At 40.7% G+C, this 22,978-nt stretch overlaps 1 protein-coding gene across 1 annotated transcript in view; it reads right to left on the reverse strand.

The window, feature by feature from the left end:
* Positions 1-22,978, reverse strand: part of ANTXR1 (ANTXR cell adhesion molecule 1) — a 258,178-nt gene that overhangs the window by 170,395 nt on the left and 64,805 nt on the right. Inside the window, exon 9 of the mRNA XM_086326257.1 lies at positions 8,570-8,630. Within this exon, the coding sequence (XP_086182383.1) occupies positions 8,570-8,630 (61 nt within the window). The remainder of the gene's footprint in view (positions 1-8,569; positions 8,631-22,978) is intronic.

A 22,978-nucleotide genomic window follows, 5' to 3' on the forward strand; every position in this document is an offset into this window, starting at 1 on the left:
ACTGGATCTGAAAATGAGATATCTGTATATTCACCATTTGCTCTGGTCACCTAAGACTTTTGTTGTTATCACTAACAAAATTATTGTTAGTGATATTTCTATCTTGTGAGTTAGTTTTAATTTTCTCTCCTATTAAATGCTTATTGTGACATGTAACATCTAAAATATAATATAGAGCTGAATGTTTATTAAGTGCTTTCTGATGCCTAAATTACTCTGCTTCGTCGCTTCAGTCGTGTCCGACTCTTAGCGACCCCATGGACTGTAGCCCACCAGGCTCCTCCGTCCATGGGATTTTCCAGGCAAGAGTACTGGAGTGGGGTGCCATTGCATTCTCCTAGAAGATTCAAAAAAATTTTTATAGCTATTTACTTTTTAGTGAGGTATAATTGATATACAAGTTGTATGTAAGGTGTATAACTGAAACATTTTGATACAGTTACACAATCATGGGGCAATACCACAATCAAGGTGGTAAACACACCCAGCAGCCTCAGAAGTTTCCATGTTCCCCTTCATAATCTCTTCTTCCAGTCCCTCCCCATACCATGCAACCACTGATCTGTTCTCTGTTGTTATAGGTTAGTTTGCATTCTCTAGAATTTTATGAAATGGAATCATATGGTAAGTATTTCTTTTTGGTCTGACTTCTTTATACTCAGCATAATTATTTTAAGACTCATCCATAATTACTTTGAGGTTTATGCATAGTCTATTCCTTTTTATTGCTGAGTATTATTCGTTGTATGAAAAACCACAGTTGTTTATCCATTCATGTGTTGATGAAAATTTGAGTTGTTCACAGGTTTTGGCTCTTAAAAATAGACCAGTTATAAACATCTGTGTACAAGTCTCTGTCAGAATATACATTTCTTCTTTTCTTGGGTGAATACCTAGGAGAACAATGGCTAGGTCATGTGGTAGGTGCATATTTAACGTTTTGAGAGACTGTTAGAACTGTTTTCCGAAGTAAGAGTACCATTTTACATTTCCACCTTCTAAGTGTGAGTATCCCTCCTTCAAATAGAAATATCTTTGAATGGAAAAGAAGACAAGCAGAGAATTAAACAACTGATTCAGACGCGGTGCCTATGGGCCAGGCAGGAGCTTTTTGAAAGAAAATGAAGAGTGAAAGAAACAAAGCCACTTTTTGATTTTGCTTAAAAGTGTCTGGTTTAAGCTGCCTAAAAGTACCTTCCTTTGCACTCACTTGATCATTGTTTATTACAATGGGAAACAACAGAGTACAATAATACAATTGCTTCTCAAATGATGATGTGGGGAGCTGATGAAAACCTCCTTCCACTTCTGGAGGACAAAAGCTTCACATGAAGAGTAGCTGGCAAGTTGTATGCTTAATTCCAATGAGTTTCTTCCTGGAGTATTGCTTACATAGAACACTATGAGCTTTGACTGTGTGGATCACAATAAACTGTGGAAAATTCTGAAAGAGATGGGAATACCAGACCACCTCACCTGCCTCTTGAGAAACCTGTATGCAGGTCAGGAAGCAACAGTTAGAACTGGACATGGAACAACAGACTGGTTCCAAATAGGAAAAGGAGTACATCAAGGCTGTATATTGTCACCCTGCTTATTTAACTTATATGCAGAGTACATCATGAGAAACTCTGGGCTGGAGGAAGCACAAGCTGGAATCAAAATTGCCGGGAGAAATATCAGTAACCTCAGATATGCAGATGACACCACCCTGATGGCAGAAAGTGAAGAACTAAAGAGCCTCTTGATGAAAGTGAAAGTGGAGAGTGAAAAAGTTGGCTTAAAGCTCAACATTCAGAAAATGAAGATCACGGCATCCGATCCCATCACTTCATGGCAAATAGATGGGGAAACAGTGGACACGGTGGCTGACTTTATTTTTCTGGGCTCCAAAATCACTGCAGATGGTGACTGCAGCCATGAAATTAAAAGACACTCCTTGGAAAGAAAGTTATGACCAACCTAGACAGCATATTAAAAAGCAGAGACATTACTTTGTCAACAAAGGTCCGTCTAGTCAAGGCTATGGTTTTTCCAGTAGTCATGTATGGATGTGAGAGCTGGACTATAAAGAAAGCTGAGTGCCGATGCTTTTGAACTGTGGTGTTGGAGAAGACTCTTGAGAGTCCCTTGGATTGCAAGGAGATCCAACTAATCCATACTAAAGGAGATCAGTCCTGGCTGTTCATTGGAAGGACTGATTTTGAAGCTGAAACTCCAATACTTTGGCCACCTGATGCGAAAAGCTGACTCATTTGAAAAGACCCTGATGCTGGGAAAGATTGAGGGCAGGAGGAGAAGGGGACGACAGAGGATGAGATAGTTGGATGGCATCACTGACACAATGGACATGGGTTTGGGTGGACTCCGGGAGTTGGTGATGGACAAGGAGGCCTGGTGTGCTGTGGTTCATGGGGTTGCAAAGAGTTGGACATGACTGAGTGACTGAACTGAGCTATATACATCTGAGGCCATCATTGTGGTAGCAGAAGAAAACTGTGCTTAGGCAAAGGATGCATTTCCTAAAGAGGAGCTACACTAACGTAGGCAGGGCCAATCCAACATTGGGCCTATTCTCCTAATTACACACAGGCTAATCTGCAAAACTATTTAATTAGGAAATTTTAAAAAGAGTCTATATTGGAAGGGAAAGAGAATCATTTAAATGTAGGCAATGTCAAAGCTGGGGTTTCCCAGGTGGCACTAGAGGTAAAGAACTTTCCTGCCAACGCAGGAAATGTGAGAGATGTGGGTTCAGTCCCTGAGTCAAGAAGATCCCTGGAGGAGGGCATGGCAAACAGCTCCAGTATTCTTGCCTGGAGAATCCCATGGACAGAGGAGCCTGGCTGGCTACAATCTATAGGGTCACACAGAGTCAGACATGATGGAAGCAACTTACCAGGCACACATGCAAAGTCAAAGGTGCTGTAAAGGCTCTCCACAGAGCAGATGACTTCCTACATGTTTTAGAACAGGAGCTGTAAATCCAGGGACTTCAGCACCATACTAAATGGCAACCATATGCTTGGCCTTAGTATAGGGGTGACAATGGGGAGAGGTGGGATAGTAGGTGAGTTGGAAAGAGTACATGCTTCTTTTAAAGGGAAGTTATTCCGTCTCTAATAATCATTATCATATGATAAATACAGGCCCAGTGTTGCTAGATCTGATTTTTCAATATGAGATGAAAATCTGAATTTTTAGGTGAAATCAGACTTTTAAGTGTTAGTAATAAATTTGTTTTGTTTTTTTTTAATTGCGATGTGAATCAAAAAGAACATATGTGCAGACCAGAGAGGGCTTGTTGGCTGCCAGTTTATAACCTCTGGAACTGGAGGCTTTGGGGGACGTCTCTCTCTCCAAATAGTTTCACTCATTTCATTGAATGAAATTCTTTTTGATCAGGGCAGATCCTTACATCTTCTTCCCATTAAGACTTTTTGTTAAAATGCAAAATAGTTCCAAGTGTACTGGTCTCTTTAGCAATTAAACAATAATCAGCCATTAATATCTTAGCTGACGTTGAATTAAGTCTTTAGAAACTCAAAGTTATAAAGGAAACCCAAAGGAGGAGTTCTCTGGACAGCATATGTTTACAGATGGCCATTCAGCTGTTGCTCACATAATTCTAGGGGTGGAAAGTTCAAACCATCTACTCCACTGTTGGGAAGCTTTCATGGTAAAAGTTGCATGTGTTAAACCAAAATCTGCCTCCTTGAATTCCTCCCCAACCGCTCGGTGGTGGTCTCCTAAAGCTACATATAATAAGACCAATAAGTCCTTTCTGCATGGGAGTTCTCCAAATATCCTTGTGTTTCAATTCTTTGTCTAAATCTCTGTGGTCGCTTCAGTCCTTTCTCATCCCACAAGCATCTCATTAGCATCTCTTTGAGCAGATCTCTGCTATAGTACTTCATACATGGTTTTGTATTTTATCTGAACATATGACCATCTCCTAGAGAAGACTGAGAATTTCATGGGGGTTGGGACGAGGCATGCATTTTGGCACTCAAATCTTTTCACATTGTTTGGTACGTAGTAGACACTAAGAATTGATGGAAAAGGAATAAATAAAGGAGGGAGAGGGAGAAAGAAGGAAAGAAAAAAGGGAAGAAGGAAGGAAGGAAAGAATTAGTGACTGGATTCTTAGAAGCTTGACTATCCTGCGTGTTCCTGTAAATGGACCTTGAGTGCTTGTTTGGAGGTTGTAGCAAGGGAGCACAGCTACTTGTATATCCTTGACTGAAGAATGGACTACAGTGCATGAAGCACTATAGCATTCATGAACTACGCATGAAGCACTATTGCAGAAGGTTATCCTCTTCTACTAAGCATACAGCTTCAGAAGGGACACACGTGGGAGGGAGGGAGGGGACACCTGTCTAGCCAGCCAGATCAGCTCAGTCAATCCTGTCTATCAGTGGAGTGACAGATATCACAGCCAGGCTGCCCTCACATCCTGAATGAATTATTAAATGCTTTCTAGTTCCATCTCCTCTTCTATTAAGAACATGTGTCAATGCTATCCTTAAAATATGGGACTTGGAGCCATGGTCTGAACTTGGAATAGCACAGCATGGAATTAGCTCTCTTACCCTGGACACTGGATGGCTACTGATGCACCCTAAGATGGCATCAGCTTCTTTTTTGTCAAAGGCATTCTTGTTGGCTCTCAAGATAGCTATGCGTCTTCTTGCTTTTTTCTTTTTCTTTGCACGAAATGTTACTAAGTCAAGTTTCTCTAAACTTGCTTGTATATGAAACTGTTTGCAAGTTCAACATTTTATATCTGTCCTATTAAATTTCACCATGTTATTTGCAGGCCAACATGGAAAGGTCTGTGTTGGATCTCAGTTTTGTCGTCCAGTGCGTTGTCTCACTGCCTCACTCAGAGCTTGGTGTGCTGTCAGAATTATGCCTATTGCTGAGTTGTTGGTGAAAGCCAGCAGAGATCACTGTCTTGGGGGAATGCAGTCATCAGCATAGAGTGTCTTGAGCGGACAGGCCTGGGTGGGGCTTCACAGGAGGGGGTGCTCTGGCGGCCAAGGAAGGGAAGTAATTCAGAGAGGCAGGGGAGGGGGCTGAGAGGAAAGGTTTTGGATGAAAGCAAATTCTATCTTCTTCACAGGGTTTAGTCTCAATATTTCCTTGTTTACTTTCCCCTTCAGTACATATTGAGTTAGTGAATCATTTTGCAGATACTCTGAACTCTATGTATTTCTCCAATTTTCTTTCAGTAGAGAAACATTGTTGTTGTTTAGCTACTAAGTCATGTCTGACTCTTTTGCCACCCTATGAACTGTAGCTGCCAGGGTCCTCTGTCCATGGGATTTCCCAGGCAAGAATACTGGAGTGGGTTGCCATTTCCTTCTCCAGGGATCTTCCTGACCAGTGGATCAAATCCGCGTCTCCTGCATTGGCAGGTGGATTCTTTACCACCGAGCCATCAGGGAAGCTCAGAAAAACATACAGGCATATTTTTCTCATCTAGGTATGACATTATCAACATTCTCACATTGACCTTCAATCCTTATTAAAACGATACTTATGATAATAATATCACCTTGTTTTGTTATAACAGTTCATGATTTTTAAAGCACTTTCACATAAATCTCCAGATCCTCGCAGTAGCCTAATGAAAATTTCAGACGGGGTATGCCTGGGTCTACTTGACAGGAGTTCATAACCACGGGGAAGTAGCCCCCAATATTTCATGAAAGCCATGCTTACTCCAAGAATGATCAGAGATAGACCTTTAAGAGAATCCTTGGAAGAACTTTTGGAGTAGGGATATCTTATGAAAGTTTCATTTTCTTCTTAATAAAGTTATTCTCTAATCAACATGCTTTAACCCTAATGATTCTAAGTCAAGAGAGGTGAGAGCTTGCCTTTTCAAAACATATGACTAGGTCTATTGTTGTGTCTTTGTTAATTTTTTTCTAAGAAATAAAGGAAATGGGGGGGCAGAGGGGGAGTTGGGGGTTAGCAGATGCAAACTCGTATATACAGAATGGATAAATAACAAGGCCCTACAGTATAGCACAGGGAAATATTATCCTGTGATAAACCATACTGGGAAAAAGTATAAAAAAGAATGTATATATATATACACACACGCACATATATAACTGAATCATTTTTCTGTACAGTAAAAATTAACACAACATTGTAAATTAACTATACTTTAATTAAAAAAGAAATAAAATAAATAGAATTGGATAGTTTACTCTGATATGGGAAACTATTGTTTGTTTATAAAATATGCACTATTGCATTTCAGTCAGAGATTTAAAAAGTATCCAAAGGAAGATTCTTTGGTCTGGATTTACCAGAGATTTGTCTATTTTATTGGTCAAAGACACAGCTCCTGGCATAATTTATCAGTTAACTTGTTTTAATTTGTTTAAATTAATTAATGCATTTTAATCTTTTTTCTTGTATTTTCCTTAGCTTTAAAAATATCTTTTACTTAATTATTTTTCTTTTTTGTTTAATAAGAAACAGACTAAAAACTGAATTTGCTAGGATTAGATCTTGTGGATCTTGATATTTCTGTGACAAATTCATTATATTTATATATGTGGGCTTTTTATTGTCTTGAACACCTTGATGGCAAGTAAAGTAGATTTTGGTTTATTAATCTTTGATTCAAGAATTATTTAATAAGATATTTTTCCATTGTCCAACCAGTTGAGATTTTGTGGGTTTGAGGGGTCTTGTTCTGTCTTCGGCTATTTCTAATTTTGCTTCATTTTAAATTGGCAGTTCAAAGGTCTGATAACTTCTTGAGATTAGGTGAAAGTAGTTGTTAATCAGGGTCAAATGAGCAAAAATTGGTGCATTGTTTATTGAAGGAATATATGAATCAAGGCATTCGGTCAACATTTATTGACCACCTATTAAGTACCATGTACTCTGAGGCAGTGGGAAGTGGAGAGAAAGATTTCTTCTCTGTCCCTAATAACCTTACAGGAAGGGAACTGATTATGCTGCTGATTTAACAGAATTCAGTATTCATTGTCTTTAAATGTTCTGATTCAATACACGGTTGCAAAACATACAGTAGGATTGCTAAACTGCAAGTCTGGGTTGTTTTTTCATGAATGAGATAATTGCACAATTAAGGAACTCCCCTGTTTTCTAATTGTTTTAAAATAAAGGAATGATAAAAATTGTGGAGGCAGATTTACCTTGGAGCTAATGAACCCTGGTTAGGCTCCTGGCACTGGGTTTCATGTAGTCATATGCTTTTGTAAATTTGCAAAAGTAAGATATTTCAATTCTTTTTCTTAAGAAGGTTTTCCTGGACCTGTCTTTGTGCCAGCTACATATGTTGCTGCCATCTGTGTTGCCAGGTAGCAGTGTATTTAAAGGTCAACAGATACTCTTTGTTGATTGCTTTTCTTCAGGAAATTTACACACATTTCTGAATAGTCAGTACCCAAATACCACTAACAACTTTGTATGTTTACATATATCCTTAGTGTTTTGTTGTTGGTTCATACTATTCAGTACATCTAACTCCTTGAAAGTGTTTCAGCTATTCTAAAATATAGCCAAGAAACTAGAATGAAATCCTCAAGGAATTACCTCACTTATATCAATAGAATATGCCATAAAGAATAAAACTGTACAGTTTTTGAAAAAGCTGGAAAGTTCTTCCTCACTACTTACAGGGTTGCATGATATATTTTCTATGATAAATTAATAATTGGCACTTGGTATTTTAGGAGACTAGAAAGATTATGTCAACAGTGAGGTCTCAACAGTGGAAGACTCCAGGTCCTAGAGCACCAGGAAATAATGGAGAGAGTTTATCCTTTTCGAATCTTGAGCACCTACCACAGTGCCTGGCATTCAGTAGGTGCCTAACGGTACTTTTTAAATAAATAAAAGGAGAATGATGGGGAAACTACCAGGAATTGTACGAGGAGAGCCAGCACGGTTGAAGCTTTAGGCAGTCCATTATAATACAAAACAACAACAAGACCCCAATTTTGATCAGTCAGAAAAAATACTGTGACCCAGAGAAGGGTGATTCTTCGTTAAGCAGAGGTTTGCTGCATTAATGATAAAATTATAATGGCTCTTTATGGGGACAACTGGAGCTGCCTATTGACATTCTGTAAGGGCTGGCAGATGGGGCGATTAACTAAAATGAAAATATTAGTTATGGAAAGAGGTTCAGCACCAGTTAAACAATTAAATATGTCAACATTTCAGAGGTGGCCTATGATCACTGTGATGTGATGTAGGGCTGCCATGAAGATGAAGGGTTAAAGGGGTATTGGTAGCGGTGTGTGGGAATCCAGTATTTCTGTAATATTCCTATAATTAGTTTCCATGAAAGGAGAGAATTTGGATAGGCTTTTTCAAACTTTCAAACAACTGACATGTTGTTTATTTATTACCTTTTTGCCCCAGAAGCAAATTTAGCAATTTCTACTCCTTTTTTCCCCCTCCCCTTTTGTGCCCCAACTCCCTTCTTTGCTACTGATGAAGTAACCGTGACCTGAATTCGATATCTCATCATTCATGTGACAGCAATTAACACTTAGTTTCAATTTACCTCCTGCACATATGGTGGATGGTTCAGCTGCTAGAATTTCGATGCAGGATTTCTTCAATATCTAGGAGGAGAGGAAATCAAAAAGTCAAAGTCAAAGCATAGCTATTTTGTTAGAAAAGTGGGTTTGATTTTAGCTACCAGGATCAGAAGGCTCAAGGATACTATGCTGTAGTGGGTGGATAAGTAGAGTGTTACATTTTCACTGATATTATTAATGTCAAGCATTTAATGAGCAGTACTGTGCTAGATGTTCTGGGTGTCACAAAAGCTATGTGCCTATGTGCTAAGTCGCTTCAGTCCCGTCCGACTCTGCGACCCTATGGACTGCAGCCTGCCAGGCTCCTCTGTCCATGGGATTCTCCAGGCAAGAATACTGGATTGGGCTGCCTTGCCCCGCTCCAGGGGATCTTCCTGACCCAGGGATTGAAGCTGCATCCCTTAGGTCTCCTGCATTGGCAGGTGGGTTCTTTACCACTAGCAACACCCTGGAAGCCCCACAAAAGCCATAAGAATTATTTATTCATTTGTTCTGGCAGATATGCATTGAATCTATGAAAGGCCAGTCCTAGTTATAGAGACGTTTACATCCAGTAGATGAAATGGGAGCTACACTTGAAAAGATAAATAACCATGGACCATTCTATGTGATAGATGCCAGGGTAAAAGGGCAGACAGTACAAGCTACAGAGTTCATGGGGGAGATCACTGAGGGCTGTAATTGAGAAGGGCTTCCTGGAAGAAGTGGCTGCTGAGGGTGGGATGCAGTCAAGTGGGCAGGAATAAGTTAGGGGAAGGTTAAGGTCCCAGCAGGGAGTGGCATTTGCAAAGGTGAGAAACTAGAAATGCATAGACCTCTTTAGCTGGAACAAAAGAAGCTTAAAAAGTAGAAAAACAAGTGATTAATAGATAAGACCAGAGAGATAGGATGGAAATGGCCAACTCTCTAGAAGAGATGCACGCTCAGATTACTCAGTCGCCTTCTAGTTAAAGAAGTGGAAACATGTTGCAGGCAAAGGATGTCTTTGAAGCCTACTTATTGTGCCTCACACTTTAAGAGGACCTTACGTAAATGGAAATAAAATAGTTTTTCCCCCAAGTGAGTCTTTCAGGGTTCAGTGGAGAGTCTGGAGAACTCCAAGACTGCACAGGGAATTAAAGGCTTCTGGCGAAATCGGGGTATCTGACTTTTAAGCTTTTCTCTAGCATTTATGAATCTCACTGCTTACTGCATAAGGATTCTAAAATTTTGGCTAAGCATTTTAAACAAGTATAGGACACTGAGTGATATACCGCAGGATCTTTTATTTGGGTGGGCCTTACTTAATTTGGAAATTGAAATGGGTCAGAGGGCTGAAGAAGACCATTTTGCTCTATTTATGAAGGGGGCATTTGTTAAAAGAATTAATAGTGAAATAAAATGTAAAGTCTGTAAAAGAAAAAAAGGATTTTTAGCACTGGGAAACACACATTAACTTGCATGGATGTTTTTAGCAAATATGCTTCTTTGTTCCAGCTTAAGTGATACATATGCCACAAGGATACAGTAAAACAAAATATATAATAAATTACAAAAGGGGAGGAAATGGATTAAAGGGAAAATCAGGGGAAGATGAAGTAAGGAGTGAGAATAGCATAGACAAAATACACTGGGAAGAGCTTATTTCCTTGTTAGGAGTGGCTCCTGAATTTAATTCTAAGCTTTCTAGTAGCAAATGAGGACAGACAATATTTATGAGATTCTCAGTCTGAAGAATGAAAACAAACCAGTTTCTCAGAAGAGATAATATTTACCCATTCCAGAGAGAAATCTGGGCATCCTCATAGAGAAGCATTGTGAAAGGAAATGAACAACATGCTTCAGAAAATTGTTCTCTGATATACAGACGACAAAACATTCAGACGTATTCACTGAAAGAGGCTCCCTCGCAACCAGGTATTTGAGGTAATTCTCTATACCTGAGAGTCATAAGAAGCAGCATGGTCCTCCCTCAGTACCTGCAGGAGGACTAGTCCAGGATCTCCATGGACACCGAAATCAGAGGATGCACAAGTCCCTTATATAAAATGCTGGAGTATCTGCACACATTCTTCCGTATACTTTAAGTCAGGGGTCCCCAACCTCCAGGCTATGGAAATGGTACACATCCATGGCCTGTTAGGAATTGGGCCGCACAGCAAGAGGTGAGTGGCAGGCAAGCCAGTGAAGCTTCATCTGCCACTCCCCATCACTCGCATTACCACTGAACCATTCCCCCGCCCCCACCCCTGGTCCATGGAAAAATTTTCTCCCACAAAATCAGTCCCTGGTGCCAAAAAGGTTGGGGACTGCTGCTTTAAATCATCTCTAGATTGCTTATAATTCATAATACAATGGAAATGCTATGTAAATAGTCCCCAGCATGCTGCAAACTCAAGTTTTACTTTTTGGAACTTTCTGGATTTTTTTTTTTTTACAAATATTTTTGATCCCCAGCTGGTTGAATCTGCAAATGTGAAACCCAGGTTACAGAGGGCTGACTGTATTTCTTTTTCTTGACAATTCTAAGATTTAGACTTCCAGCTATTTTTCCTGAACATTCTTTCTGCCTCTTTCACAATTTAAAGGCATTTTAGTATCTGTTTTCAGCTTCTATGTGATTCCAGAGTCAAAGCAATTTGTTCCTTTTTGTCAGCGCTTGACTTCTTTCCTCTCGCTTTAGCTTACCCAGTCACCACGCACCTCAAGCACAGGTGCAGTCTCAGTTCCCCCTGTTTCGCAGGAATGAGATAACATGCACCCAGCTCTCCACCTCCATCTCTGTTGGTCAGTGGTCCTCACATACCTGGCTCTAGGGACCCAGTATCACCCCTGAGCCCTTCACTGACATTGTTACTTGGAATGAGGGACAGCCCCACCCCCTCCACCCCCACCCCCCCTCCCCCACCCCCGCCCACCGAAGGATATATCCTGGGCATCCGTGTTTCCCTTCAGGCTTTTCCTTCCTCCTCTTTCCAATGGTCAATACAGTCCTTTAGATGAAGCAGCATCCTAGGATTGGGGCTTGCCAGGATCCTCATCCAGATCCTCCCCAGATAGCACCCAAGCTACCTGAACTGTGATGACTGTCCTCTCCTCTCTCCCCCCTAGTTTGCTGCCACTGGGCTCTTCTTGCCTGAAGGGCCATCCTAGCTACTGGTGGCCGTTACTCAGAGAGGCAACCACCCTCTTCATCATGTTTTCAGGCATAAATCTCCAAACAGGCCACATTGGAAGAAACACAATTGACCCATTGGAGAAATTTATTTAAGTGATATTAGAACAACATAAAGCTGTTTCTTACGTTTTAAATAAAATTCCTCCATCTCCATTTATAAGTCATTTTATTATCTTCAACTAAAGATTTCAACAGTCCAAGAATGAAAATTGAGCTATTGGATCTATCCTGTCCCATTCCTCAAACTCCATCAAAACACAAAAATGAAATTTTCACCCATGTTACGTTCCTGACTTGGAAGCAACATTTTTGAACCAACTCTAATACTTAACCAGGGGTCAGTAAAGGAAACACCCGTGAATCTTTAACCACAAAGACACACTTGCAGGTTTTGTCATAATAAACACATGCCGTATGATTCTCTCAAAGTGTCTGCAATTAGCTGATAAATCTAAGGAGTGTATTAGGGCCAAAAAATGTCAGCCAAGTGCAGTGATTCAATCCAGTAAAAACACAGCTTTCCCAATCTTAACATAAAACATCTGGAAGGGATATGGTGCAGCCAATAGAGTAAAATTTATCAGTGAGGGGGATGGGCAGGATTTGTCTGGGACTGTGGCTTCTATTAGTTTGAAATATCTGGTTTCAAAAGGTAGGAAGTCAGAATGGCATGGGGTGGATTTGGGGTCCTTTGGTTATTAGCAGCCCAGACTGTACAGTAATCAGTCTGTCTGAACTTCAGCAGACAGCAGAGCAGCCTAAGGGACTGGAGACTGGATGGGTGTGGGGAGGCAGAGGATCCGTCCCCGATCCGGGCACTGGTAGCCATGGAGGAGGTACAGACAGAGCACTGGGAACCAGAAGATGGGAAATGACTAGACAGAGCGGGAAGAACTCACACAGGGTCAGGGTGATGTCAGAGGTGACAGAATAATTGACCTCCACCGGAGACTGGGCTAAGACTACCACATGTCTCAAGCCTAACCAGTGTGAAGAACTGGCTTTTGGCCTTGATCTTGGCCCTCTACTTGTTGACTTATGGTCCCTGGCAAATCCTTAAACTTGTCTGAACCCCAATTTTGTGAAACAGTTTAACATACTAATAATTTAGAATCTGGAATCAAATTGCTTGGGTCAACTCATAAGCACTGTGACCTTGGGGAAGTTCCATAACCTCTCTGAGTCTGTTTCCTCATCTGTAATGGTAGGATAAGAACAGTACCTACTGCATGAGGTTGTTGAGTTGGGAAGATTAAATGAGATACTATAGGTAGAGTCCATAGCACAGGGCCTGGAAATCCTCAACTAATGATAATTTATTCTTAGGAACCTGGGCTCTGGAGACAGAAAAAAATAGATCTGGACTTTAAATAGATTTCTGTTCAGATCCAAGCCCCACCACTTACTGGCCAGGAGGATTTGGATAAGTTATTAAACTTCTGCATCTCAGTTTCTTTTTCTGTAAAATGAGAATAAGAAAAACACTGACCTCAAAGAGCTGTCTGATGGTAAAATGAGTAACAGACAAGAACGCAGAGAAGTTTCATTTGTAAAATCAATAGAACTTAGGTGGTAAAAGTTGGCTTAGAGAGTGAGGAAGAGAGTGAGATTAAGGAATACTGACAAGGTTTTTGTTCTGTAGACAGAACTAGACAGATGTGATTAGTCAATAGTTATTTAATGACCTTGGGCCATCAGCCAACAAGTGCCTTTCATGAAAATAAGGTACCAAGAAACAGGCTCAGAGCAGCCTGAGTAGTAAAGCTCTTAGCAGGATGTCTAACACATACTCAGTTCTCAAACAATGGTAGCTGTTACTCTTACTTCTGTTACCTACTGCTATGACTGCTACTACTCTTGGGCAAAGACAATCACTCATAACTGCGTCTATCTCATCACTCACCATTGGCCTCTTGCTAAATCCTATTTGCTGAAAATGCCTGAAAGATGGCTAATAATGTTATCCTGCTACCTTTTGGGCAGATTTCAAAAAGAAGATATATGGGTAAGCATGTTGGAATCTGTAAAGAGCTCTAGAAATGCACGTGTTGTACTGGTAGTGATACTCTTGAACACCTCATTAGATTATTAGGGGAGTAAAAGAGGCAACCGATGTAAAATAACTCTGCCAAGTAATAAAAGCTATTCAATATATTTAAAGTGAAATCCATGGTGGATTAGTCCAGGACTTTACTTATTTACTTTGAAGACTTTTCTCATAAAGTTCAGGGTTTATGCAGAGATTTCTCAAGAATCCTTAAAGACTGTGAATATTTGCATAGAGTTGTTATGAATCCCTCCCTTACCATAAGCTTACCTAATTTTTTCCCCCTCATTGCTCTGCCTCCTTCCCTAATAAACTATCATTCTTTATTTACTTGGCCATTTCCTGTTGGAAGGGTTTTGTGTGTGTTCATTTAAGACCAATTTCCTTTATCCATTTGTAGTATTAGGGCCTTTTGCTTCTACATATCTATATAGCATGTTTCTTAGTGTCTTATTTATCATGAAAGGCATATTCTGCTTCTAAGATGCCTAGAGCTTGAAGTAGGCTGGCCCATAGGTGGTTAACTATCTATCACCCAATTCACTCCAGTATTCTTGCCTGGAGAATCCCAGGGACAGGGGAGCCTGGTGGGCTGCCGTCTATAGGGTCGCACAGAGTCAGACACGACTGAAGTGACTTAGCAGCAGCAGTTCTCTAAGCCAAGACTTAGCAATGTCCCTTACATTCACTCTCCTTGTCACCCTCCAAATTCAGTATGGATTTTGTGACCTAAGTCTTGGTGATTTTACCAATGAAATATTTCTGTATTCATTCACATTTTAGTATAAATTACCATCTTCCAGAGGACTTATTGTGGTTTATAATGATATATTTATGATTGGTTGGTCATTGTCTATCTTCCCTCTTAGACTATAACCTCTACAAAGGCAAGGAGAATTGTTTTTATCCAGCACATAGTAGGCACTAAATAAATATTTGTTGCACAAATGGCACACTTTCTGTATGGCTTCATTAACTGGCATTTTAGTATATTATATAGCAGTCTTTCTTTTTCCCCATAAATATAATCTTTTATTACATTAATCTTTTCTGGTTTTTTAAATTGAACTTTAAATCTTTTATAGTCTTTTGAATACAAAGCTAGTTTCAACATCTTGTAGCATCTCCCTCTTCTTATTAAGCACCACCATCTTTGGAGACTGCCCTTTCAGCAGGACTACTTCTCACCTTCATCCTTTTAAATGACTTATATTTTAAAACAGTAATGTTGTAGGTGTACTATATCCCCATGTTTAAGGTCTAGACAGGCCTGCTTTGTAAAAGGTCTTGGTCCCTTTACTTGGCAAAAATGTATATGTTTGAGAGGTGGGGTTCAGACTCCCAGGTACAATACTATAGCTGATGGCAGTATTCATGTTGGATAAACCTGGAGGATATTGCTTTTAGAAAATGTCAGGGAGCTTGGGACACGTATCTGGCTCATCCTTGTCTTCAGGACTGTCAATCTTGCCCCCACGACTTTTGAAACTATTTGATCTATAATAAAATTTTGGAAAGAAAAAAAAGATAGTCACCTTTCCTAAGTAAATTCCATTCCACATTTAAAACTCAATAGACATATCACTCTAGTACTCTTGCCTGGAAAATCCCATGGATGGAGGAGCCTGGTAGGCTGCGGTTTATGAGGTCGATAAGAGAGCAAATTCACTTTCACTTTTCACTTTCATGCATTGGAGAAGGAAATGGCAACCCACTCCACTGTTCTTGCGTGGAGAATCTCAGGGGCGGGGGAATCTGGTGGGCTGATGTCTATGGGATTGCACAGAGTCAGACACGACTGAAGTGACTTAACAGCAACAGACATATTTATTGTTAACTATGGACATTATCCTAGATTCCTATCAGTTCTACGGAAACTGAACTTAAAAATTTACTAACACACAGAGATCTTTCTAGGATTCATACATGATTTTATGTATAGTCATTGTTGTGTTTAGTTGCTAAGTTGTGTCTGACTCTTTGTGACCCTGTAGACCCTAGCCCTCCAGGCTCCTATGTATAGTCATGCATAATACCAAGTAAATATTCCAACGTGCAAGAAAGACATGTTTAAGAGATTACTGAATTTTAGACCATAAAGTTTATTATCCTCAAAACATTCAAGAGTTTTTGTCTGGAGAGGGGCATCCAGCTTATCTAAATATATGCTACTCTTCTCTTAGTTTCACACTCAAGGAGAGTCTGGTGTGAAGGAGCACAGGACAAACAAGGTTTTGAAACTGAGGAAATTCATCGTTTTTCTATAAAACCACTTTCCTGTCTTGTTTTCAGAAGGAAAGCTCAGATAACTGTGAACTCCAAGAGGAGGTTTATTTAGTAAGACGAGCTTGTTGATTTCATGAATACTGGCAAAGTCAGTGGCCCTCATGCGGAGCTGGACCCTGCAGTGTTTCAATGGATTTTGTCTAAATTCTGCTATTGCTTTTACAGTAAGTCTTAACAGATTCCTAGATATAGGAGAAGGAGCTGGAGGGTGTGGGGTTGACCTGAGGATTAACTGAACATACCTCCCTGCAATCTCTTCAGCCTATTTAAGTAATGGGAATTTTTTATTACATTTGGATTCTTTACTGAGTTAAATAGAAATAATAGTTTAGCTGAAATGCCTGACCTGAATGTCTGTAAAGTCTAATTAGTGACTCCTGAGGCAAATGATTTTTTAAAAAGCTTTTCCACTCACCACAAAATCTATAATTAATTCTATTTATGCTTCCAGGCCTGCTAATGTGAATGCAGCACAAAATGCCATCTTTTATAGATACAGTCCTGGAAAAGAGGGTAGGGAAAGACTAAGAGGATTTTACAAGAAACAGAGCCACAAAACTGCCCACGTGTGGTGCCACGTAGGTCACGAAAGCTCTGCAGTCCTTGGCGCCGCTTTGCAATGAATTCTTATGCTCAACCCCGCACTCGATGCCACAGGGGGAATACGACAAAGGGGGCGGGCTCTGTGACTACACAATTCAGCAACTGACCAGGAGGAAACACAAGGGCCAAGCAAGTGATGCCAACAATTAGCGCCAGTGGAGTTCAAGGCAGGGAGAGTTCAAGGTGCAGGAGAGATCAGGGCAGGCTCTGTGGAAAAGAGAGGATGGGAGCAGAGCCTTGAAGTTGAGACAGAACTCCAGACAGGATTTAGATGGGGCAAAGGTAGAGAGGGCAGTTTCTTCCTTCACAAACAAGGCTGATTTAAGAGAAGGGCTGCTGCTGACATGAATCTCCCCTCTGCTAGCCCTGGAAGGAGAGCTGGTTCAGTTAAATCAGGTACTTTCCAGGACTACAGGCATGTGATGCAGATACTGGTTTTTTTTTTTTTTTAATGTGGAACATTTTAAAAGTCTTTATTGAATTTGTTTCAATATTGCTTCTGTTTTTTATGTTTTGGTTTTTTTGGCCACAAAGCATGTGGGATCTTAGCTACCTGACCAAGGATCGAACCAATGCCCCCTGCATTGGAAGGTGATATCTGAAGCACTAGAACCCCAGGGAAACCCGAGGGATTTAGATTTTGATTGGAGAAAAACCCTTAGCAGTCCCTTGTGGAGGAGAAGGCAATGGCACCCCACTCCAGTACTCTTGCCTGGAAAATCCCATGGACGGAGGAGCCTGGTGGGCTGCAGTCCATGGGGTCTCAAAGAGTCATACATGACTGAGCGACTTCACTTTCACTTTTCATTTTCATGCATTGGAGAAGGAAATGGCAACCCACTCCAGTGTTCTTGCCTAGAGAATCCCAGGGACGGGGGAGCCTGGTGGGCTGCCACCTATGGGACCGCACAGAGTCGGACACGACTGAAGCGACTTAGCAGCAGCAGCAGCAGCAGCAGTCCCTTGTGGGGTCTTGGAAGAGTAGATGGGTGGGAAGCCAGGAAGATGGGCTTTGCCTTTTGTCAAAGCTCCGGTAGGGCTGGACGAGGGGCTTTCGCATTCCCATAAGGGGAAGGGAGAAATTAGCACATGATATGGTTACCATAAACAAAATAAATATATATACACCATGGAATAGATACAGTCCTCAGTTTCAATAGTTCTTACAGCTTCCTTGATAACAAGGATGTTAGTGCCAAAACTTGCAAGAAATCCCTTCAAATATAGTCATGTTTGCTCAATACTTGTTTATAGTTGATCAAACATGCAGAAAGCTCTAGGCACTGACTCACCCCTCGAATTAGGAGGAAGCCCAGTGCAGGCTTAAATATTTATTCTAGAGAAATGCTCCTGGATGGATATAGTTTGGTGCCAGTGACTGGGTTCTTCTCAGAGACCAAGTGTGCTTGGTTCTAGACACCACCCTTGATTGCACGAGAAGTGGGGACAGTGGGGAGGAGGAGCTGGCACCATGGTAACCAGGTCAAGCGTTAGGATTCAAAGCTGCAGACCCATTTCAGTGTTATCCGAACCCAGCTTTCATGCAGGTTCCCATTTCACTGCCTGCAGCACTTTTGAAAAGGCAAACAAAGACCCAGGAGCCTCGCTGGACCTTTGCTTCATATTTTCACTTGAGGGCTGGCGCTGCATTCACCAGTTGTGGTCAATGGAAACTCCCGGAGAAAGCCACAATAAGAAAAGGCAAAGAAATAGTTTCTTCCTTTACAGTTTTACTGGCTTAAAGGGCTCCAATCTACTAACCTTCCAAATTTTGTTTTATAATTTTATCAACTGAATCCTGCAAAAACAAGGAATTCTGTCCTCCGAGGTAGAGTCCTGAGCAAATGTGAAAGTGAAGATGTTTCTTTCAGCTGTGGCAAGCTGCCAGCCTCTCAAAATGATGGAATTTCATCCACTGACTAGAAACTGAGATTTTCAGAGATGCTCTCCACCTAATAGTAAATGGCAAAGGTTCTCCTGCCCACCAGTGGTGCACTCACACCAGAGCACCTGCCTGGACTCTGGTCTTGTCTTTGCTATAACTCTGTAAACTGTGTTGAGTCATTTCACATTCTTGGTCCTCAGGGTCCTCTTCTCCGAAATGGAGCTGCTTCCCGGCCTACCCACATCAATCATTAAATGCTGTGGTCATCTTGTTATGGACCTTAGAGACAGAACTGAGTCTATTCTGGATCACTGCCCACTGCTGTGCAATCTTGGACCAGTTAGCTAATCTCTCTGTGCTTAGGGTATCTGCTTCTATGGAAGGAGTAATAATATCTACATTAAACAGTAGGGGTGAGCATTCGATGAGAAGACTATGTAAAATGATTTTCACTGTGCCTAACAGGTAAGAATTCACTAAATGATGACTTATTTTTAACCTTTCTAAGGAAATTAACGTGGGAGAAAGCCTGAGCTCTAGAGTCATGTACTTGGGTTCCAACCTTGATCTCCCCATTAGAGCTGTGTGCCCCTGTGCAGGGTATCTGAGCCTCAGTTTCTTCATCTGTTAAATGGGAATATTTCCTTCACAGGGCTGTTATAGTTTTTAAATGGGGTAATATTAAAAAAAAATAAATGGGGTAATATTAAATGAGAAAAAGGAACAATGTTTGGTACCAAAATAAATTACAAGCTTTTCTCTCTGCCTATTCCCTGTGTTGCACTGATGGGAGATTAAAATGGAAAACAAGTGAAAGCACTTTGAACTAACACGTTACACAAAATCTGAGTACTTCTTCCTTAAAGTAGAGAGGACTGAAGGATAGTAAAAAGACCAAAACACAGGAATCATATTGAGGAAACAGAGAATCCAAGGACTTGCTGCATCCGTACCTTAGATAATCAGTTCCCTATAATCCAGTGATTTTCCATTTCCTCAGACTTTCACAGCCCAGTATTGTGGAAAAAGCAGACTCTCTGGACCCAGATGTGGGTTCAACTTCCCTCCTCCACCATTATGAGTGGGCAGACTTGGGCAGTTTATCTAACTGCCTACACCTCAGTTTCCTCACCTGTAAAATGGGGATAGTAAGTCCCTCTTGACAGAGTGGTTGTGGAAGTAGTTAACAGAGGAGCTGGTAGAAGGAAGATGCTCAATAATCATAGTAATTTTTCTTCTTTTTCACAGGTCTCATTTCACAGGTCCTGAGTGTTGGTTTATTCATCATCCAAAGGGGATAAAAACCACGATCTCTAGATTCCCTGAGCATCTTGATTATAAACATGATCGTTCCTTTGTTGGACTTTGTATTGGCCACAGTTGCCTATTGTCCTTATAGTAAAATACCATAGTTTTCAAGGCTCCATGTGATTTAGCCACTTCTTGCTTCTTCCTTCATCATCTGTCACTTACCATCTAAGCCCCACTCTTCTTCAATTCTGTTATACACCTTCTTAGGGTTCTGCTCTGCCAAGAATGTTGTATCCACACTTTTCCAATGAACAACTCCATTTCACTTTGAGGCGATCTCTTCAAAGGAGCCTGAGGTCTTTGCCAACCACTTTACTCTTAATCTCAGTTGTATGTTACTTTCTATATATGATGTATCACAATTTAAATTATACATGTTTATTTATTGAGTTGTTTTTTTATGTGTTCTTCCCACTAGATTATAAGCTCCACCAGGATAGGGTCTCTATCTGCTTGCTGCTGCTGCTGCTAAGTTGCTTCAGTCGTGTCCAACTCTGTGTGACCCCATAAACGGCAGCCCACCAGGCTCCCCCGTCCCTGGGATTCTCCAGGCAAGAACAATGGAGGGGGTTGCCATTTCCTTCTCCAATGCGTGAAAGTGAAAAGTGAAAGTGAAGTCGCTCAGTCGTGTCTGACTCTTCGCGACCCCATGGACTGCAGCCCACCAGGCTCCTCCGTCCATGGGATTTTCCAGGCAAGAGTACTGGAGTGGGGTGCCATTGCCTTCTCTGCTCTATCTGCTTACATATAACCAAATGGCCAGAGTCTACCGTAAAAAGTTTTCAATGAATATTAGAGGAATGAATAAATATTAGCCCATGCATCTTGACTGGGGATTTAAAAACAAAGTCACTATTAAGAGGTACAAACCTCTGTATAAAATAAATAAGCTATAAGGATATATTGTACCACACAGGAATATAGCCGGTATTTTATAATAACCTTAAATGGAGTATAATCTATAAAAACATTGAATCATTATGCTGTACACCTGAAACTAATATTGCAAATCAACTCTGCCTCAATAAAAAAAGAAGGTCACGGTGGATCTAGAACTTCATGAACTATCTGAGCTTTTGAAAGCTGCTCTGCACTCCTATTCTGGATAATTAAGCCCAGTCCTACTTTATTATGAGAAAAAAACTAGCCACAAAACAACATCCATGGGAAAAAGCTGGAAAAGATTCTTCAGATGGGGAGAGGGGATACAAGAGTTTCCTTTTCAGTATCCAAAAAGAGAAATGAACCCACTTTTTAAAATTAGTTAGCCAAATTTCAGGCCATAATTGTTTTTGTCTGACTTGAGAAAGATGAGCTGTGCTGTGTTTGTCCTCATTTTTCTGTCCAAGCAAATGAATTAACAACTGCAATAAACATGGGTTTCAAGTATTGGAAGGATGGAAACCACCAGCATAACTCCCAGATAAAAACTCACAAGAATGCTATCATTCAGCTAAAAGGTTGGAGTCTCAAATTATTTTTTCCCTTTTTGGAAGACAGTTTTACTAAAGTTTCTTAAACATCTTTGGAGTGATTTCTACTGGAGGGGTAGGGAGAGCTTTACAAACATCTGAGCTCATACTGAGCTTGAATGAGTTGCTAAGGCTGAAACAGTCAAAGAAAACACAATTTATACAGATAAAAATACTCAGATTATTTGGGGAGGAACCAACTCCTGAATGATGTGGCATAACACTCATAAGAATCTTTGAACAAGTAAGAGTTGTCCCTGTTTAGAACCCAGCCATCTGAAGAAAGGACTTCTACAGTAGCCTCATGACTGGGCTTCTGCCTCTGGGGCCCCTCAGTATCCTTTTTATATACAGAGACACTGCTATCAGATTCTCTTCTTAAATATCACTTGTTAGATGTTCAAATACTTCAGTGATTACACTAAGTTGGAGTTAAAATTCCTTCCAGGCTCTCATCAATCTGCTTCCAACCCAATGTCTTAGTTTATTTCTCATTATTCCTGACTCCTTTACCCAAACTCTCCCAGACAGATTATTGTCCTCAAAATATGTTTGCTCCTTTCCATGCTTTGGGCTGAGGTCATATTATCTCTTCTCTGGAGCTATCCATCACCCATCCTTGGTCTTTTAGGAATTCAGGTCTGCTCAACTTCTCATGAAGTCTCCAGTCCAGAACAGTTCACCTCTGAGCTGCCACAGGATTCATGATCAGGCCTGAATCCCATTTTTAATCATCTGGAGAAATCAGTATTTGGGTGTTGTTTTACATGCTTATTACATTTCTTATTGTTTATACTGTCAAGTGTGCCACACTGACCTCAGAAGTTATTTATAGGACCCCAGGGGTCCCTCGCCTGGGGATCCATAATTGGAACTGATAATCTTCTATCCTTTCAATTATTTCCACTTTCTGATTAAGGTACTTTAAGTGGGTTTCTGTTTCTTGCAATCACATCTTAAAGAAGATGTCTGTCATATGTACACATTTAGGATAGGAGCTCTCAACTTGGGGTGGAATTATTTTTTCACAGTTCTGGAAATGTAAGGTCATACATATCGATGTTCTGAATGTACAACATCTGGGGCACTGACTAAAAAGTGCAGATTTAAAAGATGCAGGTTCATAGGCTCCATCTCATACTGATTCTGATAGAAGCTCTTGGGGACAGACCCTGGGAATGGGTAGTGCAGACCAGATTCTCCACGTGATCATTATGCATATTCAAGAAATTCAGAGGATCAGGAGGAAGCTAACACTAAAATTTCCCGTGTGGTGGTAAAGGGATGTGGAAGAGGAAATAATTCATATGTCTTGAATACTGATTATGTGCTTGAAAAAAATATTAGGCATTTTAACTGGTGTTATCTCTTGTAATCCTCAAACAAGACTACAATGTATGTCTTATCATTAATCCCCTATACAAATATGGAACGAAAGAAAATACCTCATCCAAGGATCTACACATGATAGTTGTTGGGCCAGCCTTTAAACTCTGGACTGACCAGCTCCAAAGTTCATACATCTCACTCTCCTTCCCACTCTGCTGGGGTTCTTAGCAAACCTTGGAGGGAGGGAGAGGGAGCATCAGGCACAACAGGTTGGGGGCTTCC

The sequence above is a fragment of the Bos grunniens genome, chromosome 11 (assembly GCF_055505025.1).
Source record: "Bos grunniens cultivar Pamir isolate PY7600 chromosome 11, Bosgru_T2T1.0, whole genome shotgun sequence".
Taxonomy (NCBI): Eukaryota; Metazoa; Chordata; class Mammalia; order Artiodactyla; family Bovidae; genus Bos; species Bos grunniens.